This window comes from Canis lupus, chromosome 5 (genome assembly GCF_003254725.2).
Source record: "Canis lupus dingo isolate Sandy chromosome 5, ASM325472v2, whole genome shotgun sequence".
Classification (NCBI taxonomy): domain Eukaryota; kingdom Metazoa; phylum Chordata; class Mammalia; order Carnivora; family Canidae; genus Canis; species Canis lupus.
The window spans coordinates 11,202,488-11,217,851 of record NC_064247.1 but is presented as its reverse complement, the minus strand read 5'-3'; the positions used below and the strand labels follow the sequence as shown (position 1 = coordinate 11,217,851).

At 50.9% G+C, this 15,364-nt stretch overlaps 1 protein-coding gene across 1 annotated transcript in view; it reads right to left on the bottom strand.

Moving 5' to 3' along the window:
• The window catches only part of LOC112671158 (CXADR like membrane protein), a 99,607-nt gene extending 84,594 nt beyond the window's left edge, over positions 1–15,013 (bottom strand). Inside the window, 1 exon segment of the mRNA XM_025465176.3 lies at positions 14,866–15,013. Coding sequence (XP_025320961.1) covers positions 14,866–14,899 — 34 coding nt within the window. The 5' untranslated portion in view covers positions 14,900–15,013.
• Positions 15,014–15,364: the final 351 nt, after the last annotated feature.

The following is a 15,364-nucleotide window of genomic DNA, read 5'->3' as shown; positions in this document are numbered from 1 at the left end:
CCCCTTGCAGGGAGAAAACCAAGGCCCAGAGAGTGGGTTGCTCAAGGTCACTTCTCAACACCACCTGAGGAAGGCCCCCAAATTGGCCTGTAAGCCAAGAATGTGTGTTCTCTCCAGAAACAGAACAGCTATTTCATGTTGGTCTCTGCCTCCCATGGCGTGTCCTTCCCCCTGCACCCCGCCCCCCCCTCTGCCCCAGTCTATCTGTCCAGCCTCCTGCCATCCCCAGCCCCAGAGGCAGCGCCTTCAAGCCACTGTGTATTCAACTCACATTGGGCACATTTCTGTTCCACTGTGGGCAGAAGACCTCGCACCTTAATGACTATCCTTTTCCAAAACTCCCATTCACTTCCGGTCTGCACCAAACATTTACATTATGGCATTTGATTACGTCCTGACCCACATCTTTCACCAATTTCCTTTCTCTGGCACTCTGGTCCCCGCCTCCACAAGACTTTGATGAGAGGGGTCTTGGGTCATGTTCAGGTCCACCTACACCCACAAAACCAAGCACACAAGGCTTGCTCCATAATGGAAATCTGTATCCTCTTTATTTTTTTTAAGGTTTTATTTATTTGTTCATGAGAGACACAGAGAGAGGCAGAGACACAGGCAGAGGGAGAACCAGGCTCCATGTGGGGAGCCGGATGAGGGACTTGATCCCAGGACCCCGGGATCACAACCTCAGCCGAAGGCAGATGCTCAATCACTAAGCCAACCAGGGGCCCTGTATCCTCTCTAAAATCCACCCACAACCAAGCCCTTCTGAAATCCCAGGGAAAACAACATGCACAGAAGAAATGGTTCCGAACCCAATCAGCCTAGGTCAGAGACATCTCTCCCTATTATAAGAGAAGTGATGGTTTGTTTTCTTGGTGTCAGGGTGGGATTAATATCACAGCCAGAAATCAGCTTTGGCTGAAACAGCTCTAACTGAACGGATGAACACATTCATCTCCAGGCCCGCCTGTCACTCTGTCCCTGGGGCTGCTCTTATTTCCAAGTCTCTATTGGGCGTGTGGCTTGGAATAGAGAGAAAGTTGACAAATGTGGGTTATGCTTCTTGGAATCTGAGGCCACTCTGGCAGCCCAGAAAGACAAACATCTTTCCCTACCTGGTGCCTGGGATTTTAACGTCAGCCAGTCAGATTCGAGAGCACAAAGGTCACAGAAGATACCAGGCCACCACCATCACGAAAAGGACTTGAACCATGGCTTTGACTCAAGCTTCCTTTGAGAAAAGCCAAGGTCTAGGGAAGCTGTTGAGACGGATGCGCAGCTGGCCACCACCTCCTCTCCTGGAGTGAACAGATTCAATCACTTCTCGTTTGCGAAGCTGTGTTCAGCTCTGGAGACGAGGAGCCAGATACCAAACAGGGAAACAAACACACGGGCTCAGAATTCTGCTTTTACAGCATCCTTATTCCTTCAGGAAATAACTCCCCGGAGTCTGCTATTTGCCACATGTGGCTCTGTTATGTGCCATGGCCCTGTGCTTTTTTTTTTTTTTTTAATTGTATTTATTTATGAGAGACACAGAGAGAGAGGCAGAGACACAGGCAGAGAGACAAGCAGGCTCCATGCAGGGAGCCCGATGTGGGACTCGATCCGGGTCTCCAGGATCACACCCTGGGCGCTAAACCACTGAGCCACCCAGCTGCCCGGCCCTGTGCTTTTATTTCAGGTGTCTGAGTCCCCCGCCCCAGGAGCAGAGCCTGCTGCTGCCCATGCGTGCGCTCTGCTAAATGTGCTGCCTTCCTCCTGACAGTGCCAGCCTCTCCCCAGTCAGAGGGAGGACAAGTCCAGGAAACTTCAGAGCCTGTGTAAGAACATCAGCATCTCACACAGAAGAGCTTAGGCCAAGTCTAGCCTTTCACCCCAAGTGGGTCACACGTGGGACTCCTGACTCCTTCCTTCCTCGGCCTATACACCTGTCTGGGTGTCAACACACATCACCTGAGGTTACGGCCAAGCTTTTCCCAGGGCAGGTAACTCAGGTGCGAACCTTCCATTTCCCCAACCCCTGTCAAAGGCGCCTTAGGTCCTGCTCTACAGTGTCTTATTTTTTTCTTTTAAGATTTTATTTATTCATGAGAGATAGAGAGAGAGATAGGCAGAGGGAGAGAGAGAGAAGCAGGCTCCGAGCAGGGAGCCCGATGTGGGACTTGATCCCGGGTCCGTGGCCAAAGGCAGGCGCCAAACCGCTGAGCCACCCAGGCGTCCCTCTACAGTGTCTTAGACGTTTCTAATGTTCTGTGGGGATCTTGGGCAGGTTTTACAGAATCCGGTCCAGTGGGTCTGGGGTGGGGCCTGAGACGCTGCCTGTCTAACCAGCCCCCTGAGAGAACACTGCTGCTAGTCTGAGCACCAGACTCTGAGTAGTGAGATGGTTGACCAGTAGACCGGCTTTCTCAGAACCTTCATGGTTTGGTGCTAAAAATCCTGCACTCTGAGTCCTGAGAAACCCCTCAGTCTTGGACAAATCAGGATGGTTGGTCACCATACATATTAAATCGTAAACCTTCCCAGAGTAAATAGCCATATCTGGCAACGATGTTCCACTCTGCACACTCGGTGAGCTTTGGTGGCTAGCGGACAACCAAGGACAGGGCGGGAGCAGTGAAGAGGACCGCTGAGTGCTGTGGGATGCTGGAGCTCCCAGGCCTGTGGAGGAGTGGGACGGGCAATGATTGGGGGGCCAGGAGAACTGGTTTCTTGTTCTGGTTCTGCTACTAACTAGGGAAAACTCCTTAACCTCTGATCCTTTTCTATAAAATGGAGGCTGACACTACCTGCCTCATGACGCCGTCATGGAGAGCTAACATGTGAAAGCACTAAGCCTGGAAATAAAATAAAATTAAGTTACAACAAAACAAAACAAATGAAATAAAAATATCTTTAAAATCCCACCAGTGCTTTCTGTGATCATTGACTGACTTGTGTTTCTTCTGCTCGCCATGCCTCAGTGATAGATACCACGCTGGCTAGTGACGCGTGGGGTAAATCCACCAAGATAGAGGAGAAAGGAAAGCAAAGGAGGACTTTCAACTCTATGTGCCCCAGAAAGAGCCATTGACCCCCAGAGGGCCTAGAAAGGGCCAGGAAATGAGCCGGTCAGCATGGCTGGGTTGGCTTTCTCCGCTAATGAAGCTAAAAGTTCAGATTATGCTGGAAGGAAAAGCCACGTGTTCCCCAAATTATTACAGTACATGGAAAATAAATCACCAAAGTGTAGAAGGCCTGAACAACTACAGGCTCCCCACCACGAGATGTAAAGCAGAGGGTTTTCAGGGTGTCTTGCCACCTCCCACCTGTGGACCTGCTCACCGTGCATCTCTCACCATCCCCTTAGAGAGAGGGTGTAGGCCCTCCAGGGAGCAGCTCAGTGTGGTCCTGGTCGGCCTCCCAGGGGGTAGGACTTCGAGGCCACTCTACCTGCAAACACTTCCACCATCTTCTGTTCCCTGCCCACGATGACCACTTCCTCGTTGGGGTGTTTTTTAGTCTGTGTGCTGCCAAAGCAAGCACTCACTGGGGTCTTTTTGATGATAAAGAATCCTCATTACAGATACCCTAGGAGGGGCACATGGTTGGCTTCAGGGGTTGAGCATCGGCCTTCCTCTCAGGTCATGATCCCAGGGTCCTGGGATTGAGTCCCACATCGGGCTCCCCGAAGGGAGCCTGCCTCTCCCTCTGCCTCTGCCTCTGTCTCTCTTGGTGTCTCTCATGAATAAATAAATAAAATCCTTAAAAAAATAAAATAAAATCCTTTCCCAGGTACTCTGGGAAAAGTTCACATCTTTACTTTTATAAGCTTCGTTTTACATTCATTAACTTTTTCATTCCTAAGTTTGTTCACTCATTCACCTGTTTTTCCAAGTACCTACTGAGTGCCAGCCCCTGGGCTTGGTATCACAGACAGTACGATACTATCCCCTGCTCGCAGTCCCACGGCACCGACAGAGAACCCCAGACCATTGCATGATGTGGCCTAGCTATTGCAACAGGAGCAACAAGGTGCCATGGGATTCCAGAGGGGGGGCCGCGCTCTCTGCCTGGGACCATCAGGGGAGCCTTTGCGGATGACACGATGGTGCAGCCTGTGGTCTTAAAAGGTAGGCGGAAAAAAAAAAAAAAAGGTAAGCGGGTGCCGAAAGGGGGGCAAAGCACCCCCCTTTCAGGGAGGCTTCTTTGCAGAGAGTGTGGGTGTGAATGTGGGCATGTGGGATGCAGGACAGAAAGGGAAAGTGCACACCAAAGATGAGCTTTACAGAGTGCACACTTGTGTCGTCTTTCTCTGTGTGTGTGTGTGTGTGTCTCTGTGTCTCTCTGTCTTTGCCCATCTCTGTTTCTCTGTGTCCTTTTTGTCTTTCTATGTCTCTGCCTGGCTCTGTTCGTCTCTCTTTCTCCTTCTGTCCTTCTCTCTGCGTCTATCTCTGTGTTTCTCTTTCTGGCTCTCCCTCTGTCTCATCTCTCTATAACTTTCTCTCTCTCTCTCTCTCTCTCTCTGTGCCTCTCGGTCGTTCCATGCCAGATCTGAGAGCAGGACACACCAGGCCCAAAATGAGAGAGAAAGAGTGAGGGGAAGGTCAGGCTAAGGTGGCAGGCATGGGAGGGACTGTCGCTGGATTGCTCAGGGCCTGGGAAGCTGCAGGACTCCAGGCACAGGGAGTGAGAGGCAGTGGAGCAGAGAGGGTGGCTGCGGAGAGGTGGCCCCGTTTCCTCCGCTCCTCCTTTGCGGGTGGAGAGGGGAAGGCGGGAGGCTGCCGCACGTCGTCGTGGCTCTTGGCCGGAGCAGCCGGGGCATGGAACTCCACCAGAGGGAAGCAGATGGAGAGCAGGCCCCGGCTGGAAACCCAGACTCTACCTGCCTGGCCCCAGGATCATTCTGAGCAGGAATTCTAGGTCTGCAGAAATCTGGGACACTCGGCTTCGCCCTGTTTAATGAGGAGGGATGTCACCCTCTCTGCTGTTCGGGTCAGTGGAAAAAACAGACATTTTCCTTCTCACCTTGAGGTTTTCCTGTCCTCCCAAATTTAAAAAGGAAATAGAACTCAACACGTCTTGAATGTGGGTGTTGGGCACACTGCAGTCTAATTTTGGTTGGGACAAATGACTGCCTGAAAAGTGGAAAATGCAGGGACTGACACCTCCTTCTAAGGCCACGTCCTCAAAGACACTCAAAGGCAGGGCGCACCTGGGTCCCCAAGTGGTGTCCCGCCTGTGCGTCGCCACTCGCCTGGGTGCCACCCGCCTGTCTCTGTGCTCCCATCTTCCCCAGATCAGTGCAGAGGCAGGAGGCAGATGGAACATAGGACAGAACCCCTGACCTCTTAAGTCTCCACTTTCTGACCTGTAGAATGGGGTCATTCCTGCCTCCCGGGTTATTATGAGGATACAAGAAATCACTCGTAGGAAAGTCCCTCCGTGATGCCGAGGACACAATAGATGCTCAATAAAACATGACCCAGCACCGAAAGCAGCAATGGGGCACGGGGTGCTTGCCTGGCCGGGGCAGCCCGGGGTTGGCACGGGCTTTCGGGAGCGTGTGGCAGGGAGGGCAGGGCCTGGGAAAGGCGTGCACACTGCGGCACCGGTCCCAGCGGCCTGCAGACTGTCTGCCCAGCAGGGTAAGGAGGGCACCTCTTGCCCAGAGCCAAGCGACACAAAACGTCCCCCTCCCAGACCAGCAGCTGGCAGCCAGTCGGGGCTCAGGTGGGTTCTGTGCACCTCTTACGGCCCCGGAGCAGGGCGACATTCCCCAAAGGACATCTAGGAACCTGTGTGCAGGGTGGAGGAGCGGTCGTGGCTGAAGCTCCCAAAGCTGGCCTGGCTGGCCTGGTGACCGCTGACTTGAGACAGAAGATCCCCACGTTGTCCCAATCCCCAGCAGGGACAGCCGGGGTCCTAACCACAGCCATTCGTTTACTCTGTGCCAGGCAGGGCGTTGAGATCCTTTATATGCATTACCTCGTTCATTGTCGCAACAAACCTATGCCATTGGTGTCAGATGCAGGGACTGGGGAGAAAAGCAGGGGCAGGACGGGGGCAGGTCACGTGATCCCCAAGTGGCATCTTGGCACTTCCACGCTGGGGTCTCAGGGCCCCGGGGCCCGGGCCCCTACAGAAGTTGCTCCACTGCTGGTCCCCACAGAAGCCTCCCCTGCTCTTCCCTTGAAGAATGATTGGAAATAATTGGAACTGTCACTGGAAGTAATGAAAAGTGACAGAGGCTGGGTTAGAGGCTCATTGCTCCAAGTCTGAACGATGCCGACCAACCCAAGCCTAAATTTAAACAATGAAGTCACAAAGCAATTTCCCCCTCCAAGATTTGATTTCCCCGCCCTCCCGCCAAGAAAAGGAAGACGACGGTGGGGCCGAGTCTCTGCTCAATACAATGGATTTCTTTTGGAACAATAAAGTCCTTCTTGGCTTGATCCCATTTGCTCTCCATGTAGACAAATACCAATAACAACCCTGGGTGAGCAGACTACCATTCTAAATTAAGAGATTCAAATTCATCGATATATCTTTCCCTTTTTCTTTCTTTCTTTCTTTTTTTTTTTTTTTTTTTTTAACATCCCCGGAGGGATGCAGAAGCAGAGGTAGCTATGTCGTTGGCAGGTGGTGATAAAGAAAGAGACCATAATTTTCAAAAGGCAAGGACATTAGGAGGTTCAATCCCTCCAGGAAGCACCTGGCTGAATGCCAAGGACACACACCGCTTAAATATCCTTTCTGATGATGATGGGGGGTGAGCCAGCAAGCCACCAGCTGTTTATTTAGCACCAGCCTCACGATGTGCAAGTGCCGTGAGGGACGCAAGAATATCAGGCCCAGTCCCTGAAGACCCACAGAGAAGAAATACCCTATTTCCACAAGACAGCTCAAAATTAAGCTCCTTCCTCCTTGGGACTCCTAGAAATCTTGGTACTTTCCTGGATGCTACTAGCACTTTCATTTATCTGTAATTCTTTGTTCAGGCACACGTCACCCCCACTGGGCTGAGTTCTGAGATGGTAGAAATGGCACCTTTCGTGTGACCTGGGAGCCTAGTACGGGGCCTGAAGCAGACAAGGAGCCTCCCTTCCACAACTGTTTTGTGAGAGCCTGTGGAGGAAGTCAAAATTGTGTAAATGTGGAAGGGAGGCCAAGGAGCAGCCGATGCCATCCATGAGGCAGCATGAGCTCGGAGAAGCTGCTCGGTGAAGGCCAAGAGCTCCATGGTTTGGCTTGGCTCTTCATTCTCTGCCATTTCTAGTTCTTCCTTCTTCTCTCCTGTTGCTTTTCTGACCTGACCTCTCCAGATCCCCCTTGCGGCCTCGCTTCAGAAAAGCCTCCCCCGTATTCCCCACTGACTGGGGACCCATTCTGAGGATGGCTGCCCCCTTTCCCCTTCCCCGTAGGCACAAAGGAAACCACTTTCTCCCCCGATTTCTACTGAAACGAAGCAGCCTTCAATCTTATCACCGCCAGACTCTGGCTGACGCTAGACACCCAGCGACCCGGCTGACTGTCACTAACAAAATAAAGGTTGTTTGAGTTCAGCATTCCTTCCCACTTTGGTCTATATGGTGCCAAAGGAAATAAACTTTGGTTTTTCCAGAATCCAGACAGTTAGGAAGTTCAGATAACTAGATTTTTTTTGAGGGGTACAGTCTGCATTCTTTTTTTTGGGGAGGGGGGAGCAAAGGAGTCAAAACTGGTGGAAACAGGAATTTAACTACAAGAGCAACATAAAGGGCAATCATACCCAAACCTACACCATCACCACCCACGGGCTCAGGATGGTATACTAATTAGGATAGCTAATGAACCTAACCCCCCCAGCAGGGCAAGGTGTCCACAATAACCTTGATTACTACCAGAGCCTTCTGATTAATCAGAAGAGCTAGTAATCCCTGTAAGGATAGATGCAGGAATCCTTAACCCAAACAAACCAGATGAACCATTTGAATGAGATAGCAGAAAGGGGGTAGGTGATAAATGTTCTCACTGAATTTTCCACTGTGGGATTTATTGTTTGGCATCCTATATACAAAGCCTCTGCTTCTTGGTAACACAGAAGCCTTGATTTCAGAAGAACTATGTCCCTCCTGGTAAGCGAAAAGCAGATGGTCTTTGGAATCCGAGGTGCTAGGTTTGTGTCCTGGCTTAGCTGTTTACTAACAGGGTAATCTTGAGACACTTACTCGGTTTCTCTAAGCCTCAGTTTATTTATCTGAAAAATGGCATAACAATGATATTTACCCTCAAAGAGTGATTTAAAGATGAGGTAAAGTATGTTAATATACTTTGTAAATTGCTGAACCCTGTACAAATGTTAGACATGAATTCTACTGTCATAATAATCCTACTCATATAATCCTCTCTCAGATACTATAAGTAACCTAATAATACCCAATTCATATTTCAAAACCCAACCAAAAGTTCAAACCATGCAAGGAACCCATTAAACCACACACTTAATAGGCACACCTTATTATCTGTGAATTATGCCTTAATTTTAAAAATTGAGGGAAATGCTTAACATTTGCAAATAGCTTCATTAGACCCTCTACCCAGAAGTCTAGCCAGGTGTCCATGCTTGGGCCTGTTTTATAGGTAACTCTGCTTAGGATGAGGTCCTTTAGGTGAATATTTCAGTTACTAAACTTGGGAAATAGGTCGCTGACCATCTACCATGACCTGAAATGATGCTCCCTGGCTAACAGTGCTACAGTACAGTCCTACTACTGCTCTCTTCACATTAGGTAGCTGGCCCCTCTAGATTTATAATCATATGCAACCAATTGCCATGAGTGGACAGTGCCTGAAAAGAATCAGATACTGCCATGCTTACCCACATGTTCCTAAACACTACCACATCTAGACCAACCAGCAAATTCTCAGAATTTAAAAAAAAAATCAGACAATGTTAGTGGTATAAGGAAACTGAGATAACCTTAATCTAATAATCTCATTTTACAGCAAAAGAAATTGAGGCTCATGGGACACCTGGGTGGCTCAGCGGTTGAGTGTCTGCCCTCGGCTCAAGGTGTGATCCTGGGGTCCTGGAATCGAGTTCCACATCAGGCTCCCCGCATGAAGCCTGCTCCTCCCTCTGCCTGTGCCTCTGCCTCTCTCTGTGTGTCTCTCATGAACAAATAAATAAAATCTTAAAAAAAAGAAACTGAAGCTCAGAGTGGTAGGACTTTCCCAGAATAACCTAGCAAAATTATGAAGTAGCTAGAGCTATTGGTTTCCCATTCTATTCCTTATCACACACACACACACACACACACACACACACACCCCTTTGGAACTTTGGGTATAATCCTTTTTCCAGAATACAGCAGACATTCTACAAGACACTGTAGAAGTTTCCAGGATTTCCACTTAGGATGGCTAACTTGAAATGTTACGACATCTGCCCTATTTTTCAGGCAATTTCTCAACATAAAAACCAATGCCAATTATTCAGCATTTAGCTCATTTAACTGAAGCATCTGAAGAGCAATTGTGATCTTGAAGTTTGACTACACGAGCTGAAAAGGAAGGAGAGACTTTTCTAGTTCAAGAATGTGAGATAGGACAAATTATGGAATTTGGGTTCTAGTCATGGCCCTTCTATGAACCTAGCTGTTTAACTTTAGCCAAGTCTCTCTGAACTTTGGTTTCTTCATCATAAAAAAAAGGGATAGGTTTTGGGATGCCTGGGTGGCTCACCAGTTGAGCATCTGCCTTTGGCTCAGGGCGTGATCCTGGAGTTTCAGGATCAAGTTCCACATCGGGCTCCCTGAATGGAGCCTGCTTCTCCCTCTGCCCATTTCTCTGCCTCTCTCTCTCTCTATGTCTCTCATGAATAAATAAAATATTCAAAAAAAAAGGTGGGGGGATAGGTTTAGATCAAGGATTCACTTGATAGGAAGGGCATCAGGAGGTCCCTAGAAGTTTCGACAAAATGCAACGTATGTGTCTTTTTCTAAGCAGTTTTGTGGTTTTCATCAAATTCTCAGTGGGGTCTGAGATTCCAAATTTTAAGAATCTTTGATTTTTAGGGATGCCTGGGTGGTTCAGTCAGTTAAGCATCTGCCTTCAGCTCAGGTCATGATCCCGGGGTCCTGGGATCAAGCCCCACATCAGGATCCCTTTTCAGTGGACAGTCTGTTTTTCCCTTTGCCACCTGTCCGTACCCCGTTCATGCTCATGCTATCTCAAATAAATAAATAAAATTTAAAAAAAGAACTTTCCATTTTTAGACAGTCTCTTAGCTTCTCCCCAGTTCTGACAATCTTTGGCTCCACCTTTTAAAAATGTCTATCTAGTTCATTACCATTAGGTACATTCATGAAATACACTCATGTATATACTGCCCAGCTGAGTACAAGACAAAAATAGGATGAGACAAGACAGGAGCCTACTGGAGGAATGTATCATTGTTATGGCCATCATCATTAATGTGGGAAGATGAAGGCAGGGCATGGAATCCTACTGAGACCTGTCATTGAACTACAGACCAACGGACCATGCAGTCAAGCCTTCCTCAAATTCATTTTCTGGGAAACAAAGCTCCTTCCCACCCTGGTAGAAATTTCAATGAAGAAATCTATCGTGAATCTGGTACTAATGTCCTTCCTATAACAAAATAAGTTTGTGTAACAAATATATTATCTGGTCCCTGTGCATGTGATGTTCTATATATAATTTTTTTAAAAGGTACTGGTCCTGTTTGTATAAATGGACAAGAAAGCCCAAAAGGAAGTTGAGTTAAAACCAGGCTATGTGTGGAGCATCTGAGTGGTACAGTTGGCTGAACATCCATCTCTTGGTTTTGGCTCCGGTTGTGATCTCAGCATTATGAGATCAAGCCCCATGTAAGGCACCACACTCAGCACGGAGTGTGCCTGAGAGTCCCTCTCCCTCTCCCTCTGCCCCTCCCACTAGTGCACTCTCTCTCAAGTAAATAAATAAATCTTAAAAAAAAAACAACCCACAACTGGGATCCTTACAGTTGCGTCATTCCATAGAGTAGCAATCCTCCTAATCCTTTGCCTCTTGACCTTAAGTGTTCCAAATGTTTAAAAAATCTGAGTATCTTAACAATTGGCCCACAGCTTTGAGTCTATGCAAGGTACTGAAAGTGGCACACAGATGAATGAGACACTACCCTGTCTGCATGGAGCTTAGGCTCTCACTGGGCCATTAGATGAGCATTTGGATCACCATCACGCAAAGCCACGTAACAGAAAGGCTACTGTGACTCAAAAGAAGGAAAGTATATCCTGATTGGGGGAAATCGTGCATAGGCATATGGAGGAAGTGGTATTTGGGGTGAGATCTGGAGTGTGAGCATGATTTCGATCTTCAGGGTGGAGAGTTAGAGGGCATCTTTGGTGGAGAGACTATCATAAACCGAAGCATAGAAACGGAAGGAAACACGGGGCATGTTTAGGGCACAGGAAAGAATCTCAATTCCCTGCAGAGTTGCCTGGAGTGGGAGGAACAGAGTTGTGAATGACACTGTAGCATCTTTAACAGGAGAATGAAGTGTTTGTACTCAATGTCATAAACAATGGAGATTTCCAAAGGTTTATGAAGGAAGAGACTAAGGTCATAGAATTATAGAAATTGTATTTATTTATTTTTTAAATTATTTTTTAGAATCATAGAAATTTTAAATGAAAGATCTCCTTACCTGTGTTTTAGGGACAAGAGAGTCAGAACAAGAACCCAGAGAGTTTGCCAGATTCTAAAGTCCAGGGTAGAAAAGGGGGTTCAGGCAGGAGGCCAATATAGTGGCCATCATAGAAGTCCAAGTGAGATCTTAAGGTGAAATGAGGACCTGAGCATCAAGGTGGGGTGGTGGGGGGAGAAGGCAAGGGGTAAGAGGAGGGGCTGGGGCCGGGGGAGCCTGTGAAGTATCCCTTCTCTCTCCTCCATGGAGCTCAGAACATTTCTCAGTTCATTCACATCAGAGAGGTGTGGCATTTGATTTCATTCACTGGCAGGTCCAGAAAGCATGAGGTCAACGGGTCCACCCTTGCTCAGATTATGAACACTGAGCCCTCCCAACTCCCCTTCAGCACTGTGCATTCTCTAGAAAGAAAAAAAAAAAAAGAGGCCAGAGATCATGCCAGCAGCGATCATAAGCAGCCCTGGAACTGTCCCTTTAAGGGACCAGTAGCCGATTTTAGGATTCAGGCAACTCTGAGGCTTTTCTTTCTGGCTTCCTTAGAGTGCCAGGCATACCAGGGCTCAAAACCGCTCAGCAAATAAGGTCCATCCCACCCACAGGAGTGCTTCCCTGGGGCCTTCCAACCCAGGAAGGAATGTCAGGCATAGAGGGGTCCCTTCCAGGGTTTCTCCCTCCGTGGGTGATCTCTGGATCACCAACATCACCTCAGGTCTCCTGCCTTGTCCCTTGTCTGGATCCTTCAGCTTATGGACTCTGTGACTTTTCACTTGAACTCGGATGGCAGGAGCCTGAGCATGTCTGACAAAGAACACAGATGTGGCAAAAGCTGAATAGTGGGTGTGAGTGACAAACATCCAGTTGCGCAGAATGCTAAGTCTGTGCTCTCCTTTTTCTCTTCCACACGGCCTGTCGCCTGTCGTTTGCTCTCATTTTATAAGGACAGAATCAACAAAGGAATCGTGAGAGGCAGCTTCTATGATAAGAGACTATCAGCCCAACAGATTTGTTTTCTCCCCACAGGAACGGTCACCCACAGCAGGCAGTCAGTAAAGAAGGGACGGTGAACCAATGACATCTTTTTTTCCAATGACATCTTTTGATGCTGTCTCGCCAGTTCCTCTTTCTCATGAACCAAGAGGATGACTATTAGCAAGGCCGGCCAGTTGATTTCAACTGACCGTGGGGGACAAAGTCACTTGTCACTTTCCACTTGTCACTTTCCACTATATCCCTGGTATAGAGCAGGGGTTCAAACTCCTTTCGCTGAGCTTTCTATCCCTTGCCCAGACCCCTCCTTCAGGGCAGGTTCACCTTGACCTCTCACCCTTGGCGAAGAGGGCTACACCAGATGCCACTCCAAGGAACACCTTTAAGTCCTTCTGTAGGGACAGAAGGCTGTACATGGGGCGCTTTAGCGAGCACCCTCTCAAGGCAAACAACCTACATTCAAATCCCATCTCTGTTCATTAGGAGCTTATGGCCTCAAGCAAGTTACCTGACCTCTTTACACCTTGACTCCTTCAGCTGTACAACGGGGCAAACAACAGTGCGCAGCCAATAGGACCGGCGTGAGGGAGAAATGACTCAACAAGACAGTTCATATCAAGTGCTCAGCAGAAGTACTTAAAGAATCCCAGCTGTTTTTAGTAAAGGGGGGGATGTGTTTCTGAACTTTTGAGTCCAGTGAACATCTGGTGATTCACAGCGGGGTGGAGGCCAGGAAAGGTGACAAAGGTGCCACCCAGCTATGCCAGCTGTGCACAGGGGCAGTCTGGCAATACTCGGCCAGTATCTGAAGGAGCTGAGAAGGTAGCGGCTGCCCACCTGCCCCACCTGAGTGACAGCTGAGGCTAATCCACCCGGGTGACTGCTGACCTGAGGCTGGCCTAGAAAGGCGTGCTTGGGGCCTAGTCAGTTTGTAAGCTTAAGAACAAAAGAGAGAAAGCGAGCTCTAGAAGTCCCCTTCAGGGTGGCTTTTTAGTTGCTTCTTCACTTTGGTGTGGGGATTTTTCTAGACATCAGGCCCCCGCACACCCCTGGTGTTTTAGGCTGTCAGAGCTTACAAGGGATCTGGGAACCATCTAATTTGCTTGTTTCGAGCTAAGGAAACCGAAGCCCTGGGTGGTGAGCTGTCCGTGATCACCCAGCTGGGCAGCTGGAAACCAGGACTCGTGGTCAGGAGGTCTGGTGCCCTGGGCAGCGTGCACTCTACTACACCCAGCGGGCTCCTGGGTTTTCTGAACCCGGGGCTAACTTTTCGGCCTGGGGTGGGGGGGAGCCGGCACGCACGCACGGGGTCCAACGCCTGTCACGGTTTTTGTTGGGCTCTCCTGCCCCCCACCCCCAGGCCCCCAGGGCCCCCGGGCCTCGGATGCTCCGGGTCCTCCTGTCAGTTCTTGTCCACACACATCCTTGGTGCAACTGCTGTCCTGCCCTGTCCTGCAAACCTGCCTGCTTCCCGCCCAGGTGAGAATGTGCCGCAGGGCCTCTCTCACACCCAGGTGGACACCCCGAGAGCTCTCCTCTCTGCCCCGGAACCTCTCTTTCTTCCCTTGCACTCCATTTTCTTCCTTCTTTCTGACCCTCTGCAGCCCCATCTCCCCCGTCCTGCGCTTCTGCTTCATATTCCCCTTCTCCCCTCTTTCCTCTCGAGCTCCCCACCCCTTGGGCTTCCCGGTCTTCTGGCCCTCGCCGGGGCATCTCCCTGGTCCTGCCTTGTCCCTCTCCACCTTTCGTCTCCTCCGCCTCTTCCTCCATCCCCTGCGCCTCCCCTCCAACACATCTGTTTCTAATCTGAGCCCTCGAGGCGCCTGTTTGAAACAAAAAAGCTCCCCCCCCACCCCCAGGAACCTGGCACAGAAATTCCAGAAGAAACCTTCCTCCCTCCCCCAATTCTCCCGCCTGCCCCAGAGATACTCCCGAAACCAAACCCCAACCACCCCCCGCCCCCGCCCCCGCCCAGCCCAAGCCCAGGCCCTCCACCTCGGACCGTTCGCGGCCAAACTCCGCCGGGAACCAGCCGCAGCCCGCGGCCGCCCCCGGGCCCAGCTGTGCGAGGCGCGCCCCCGGCCACTGGGCGGGCCCCCGCGCCAGATGTGCGCCCGCGGAGCGCCCTCCGGGGGGCTGCGGGCAACGCCGCTCGGAGCCGGGTCGGCGCGCCGCGGGGCTCCCCCGCCCCGAGCACTCACCTCGCCAGAGCAGGACGACGAGCAGGACGCGCATCCCGGCGCCCGGGCGCGGGCACGGCCCCGCTCAGCCGCTGCGGGGCTCCGGGGCGGCCGGGCGCAGCCGACGGACCTCGGACGAGCCGGGCGCCGCGCCTCGGGGAGCGCGCGGGGCGGCTGCGGCCATGTGCCGGCGCGGGAGCCCGCCCCGCGCCCCCGCCCCGCGCCCCCGCCCGCGCCCCCGCCCCGCGCCCCCGCCCGCGCCCCCGGCGCCGAGGGGCTTCCAGCGCTCGCCCCGCAGCTCGCGCCCGGACGGGAGCGGGGACCAGGGTCGCGGAGGGAAGGGCCAGGCGGAAAGGCGCTACCGCTCCGCGGAACACTTTTCCCTGTTTGGAAAGAAAAAGAAGTGAAGAAAGAGAGAGAGGGGAAAAAAAAAAAAAGAGTGAGCTGGAACCACATGGTCACCTCCCACCGGCAGCCCCTCCCTCGCCCCCCCCCCGCACCCCGCCCGCGCCCGCCCTCG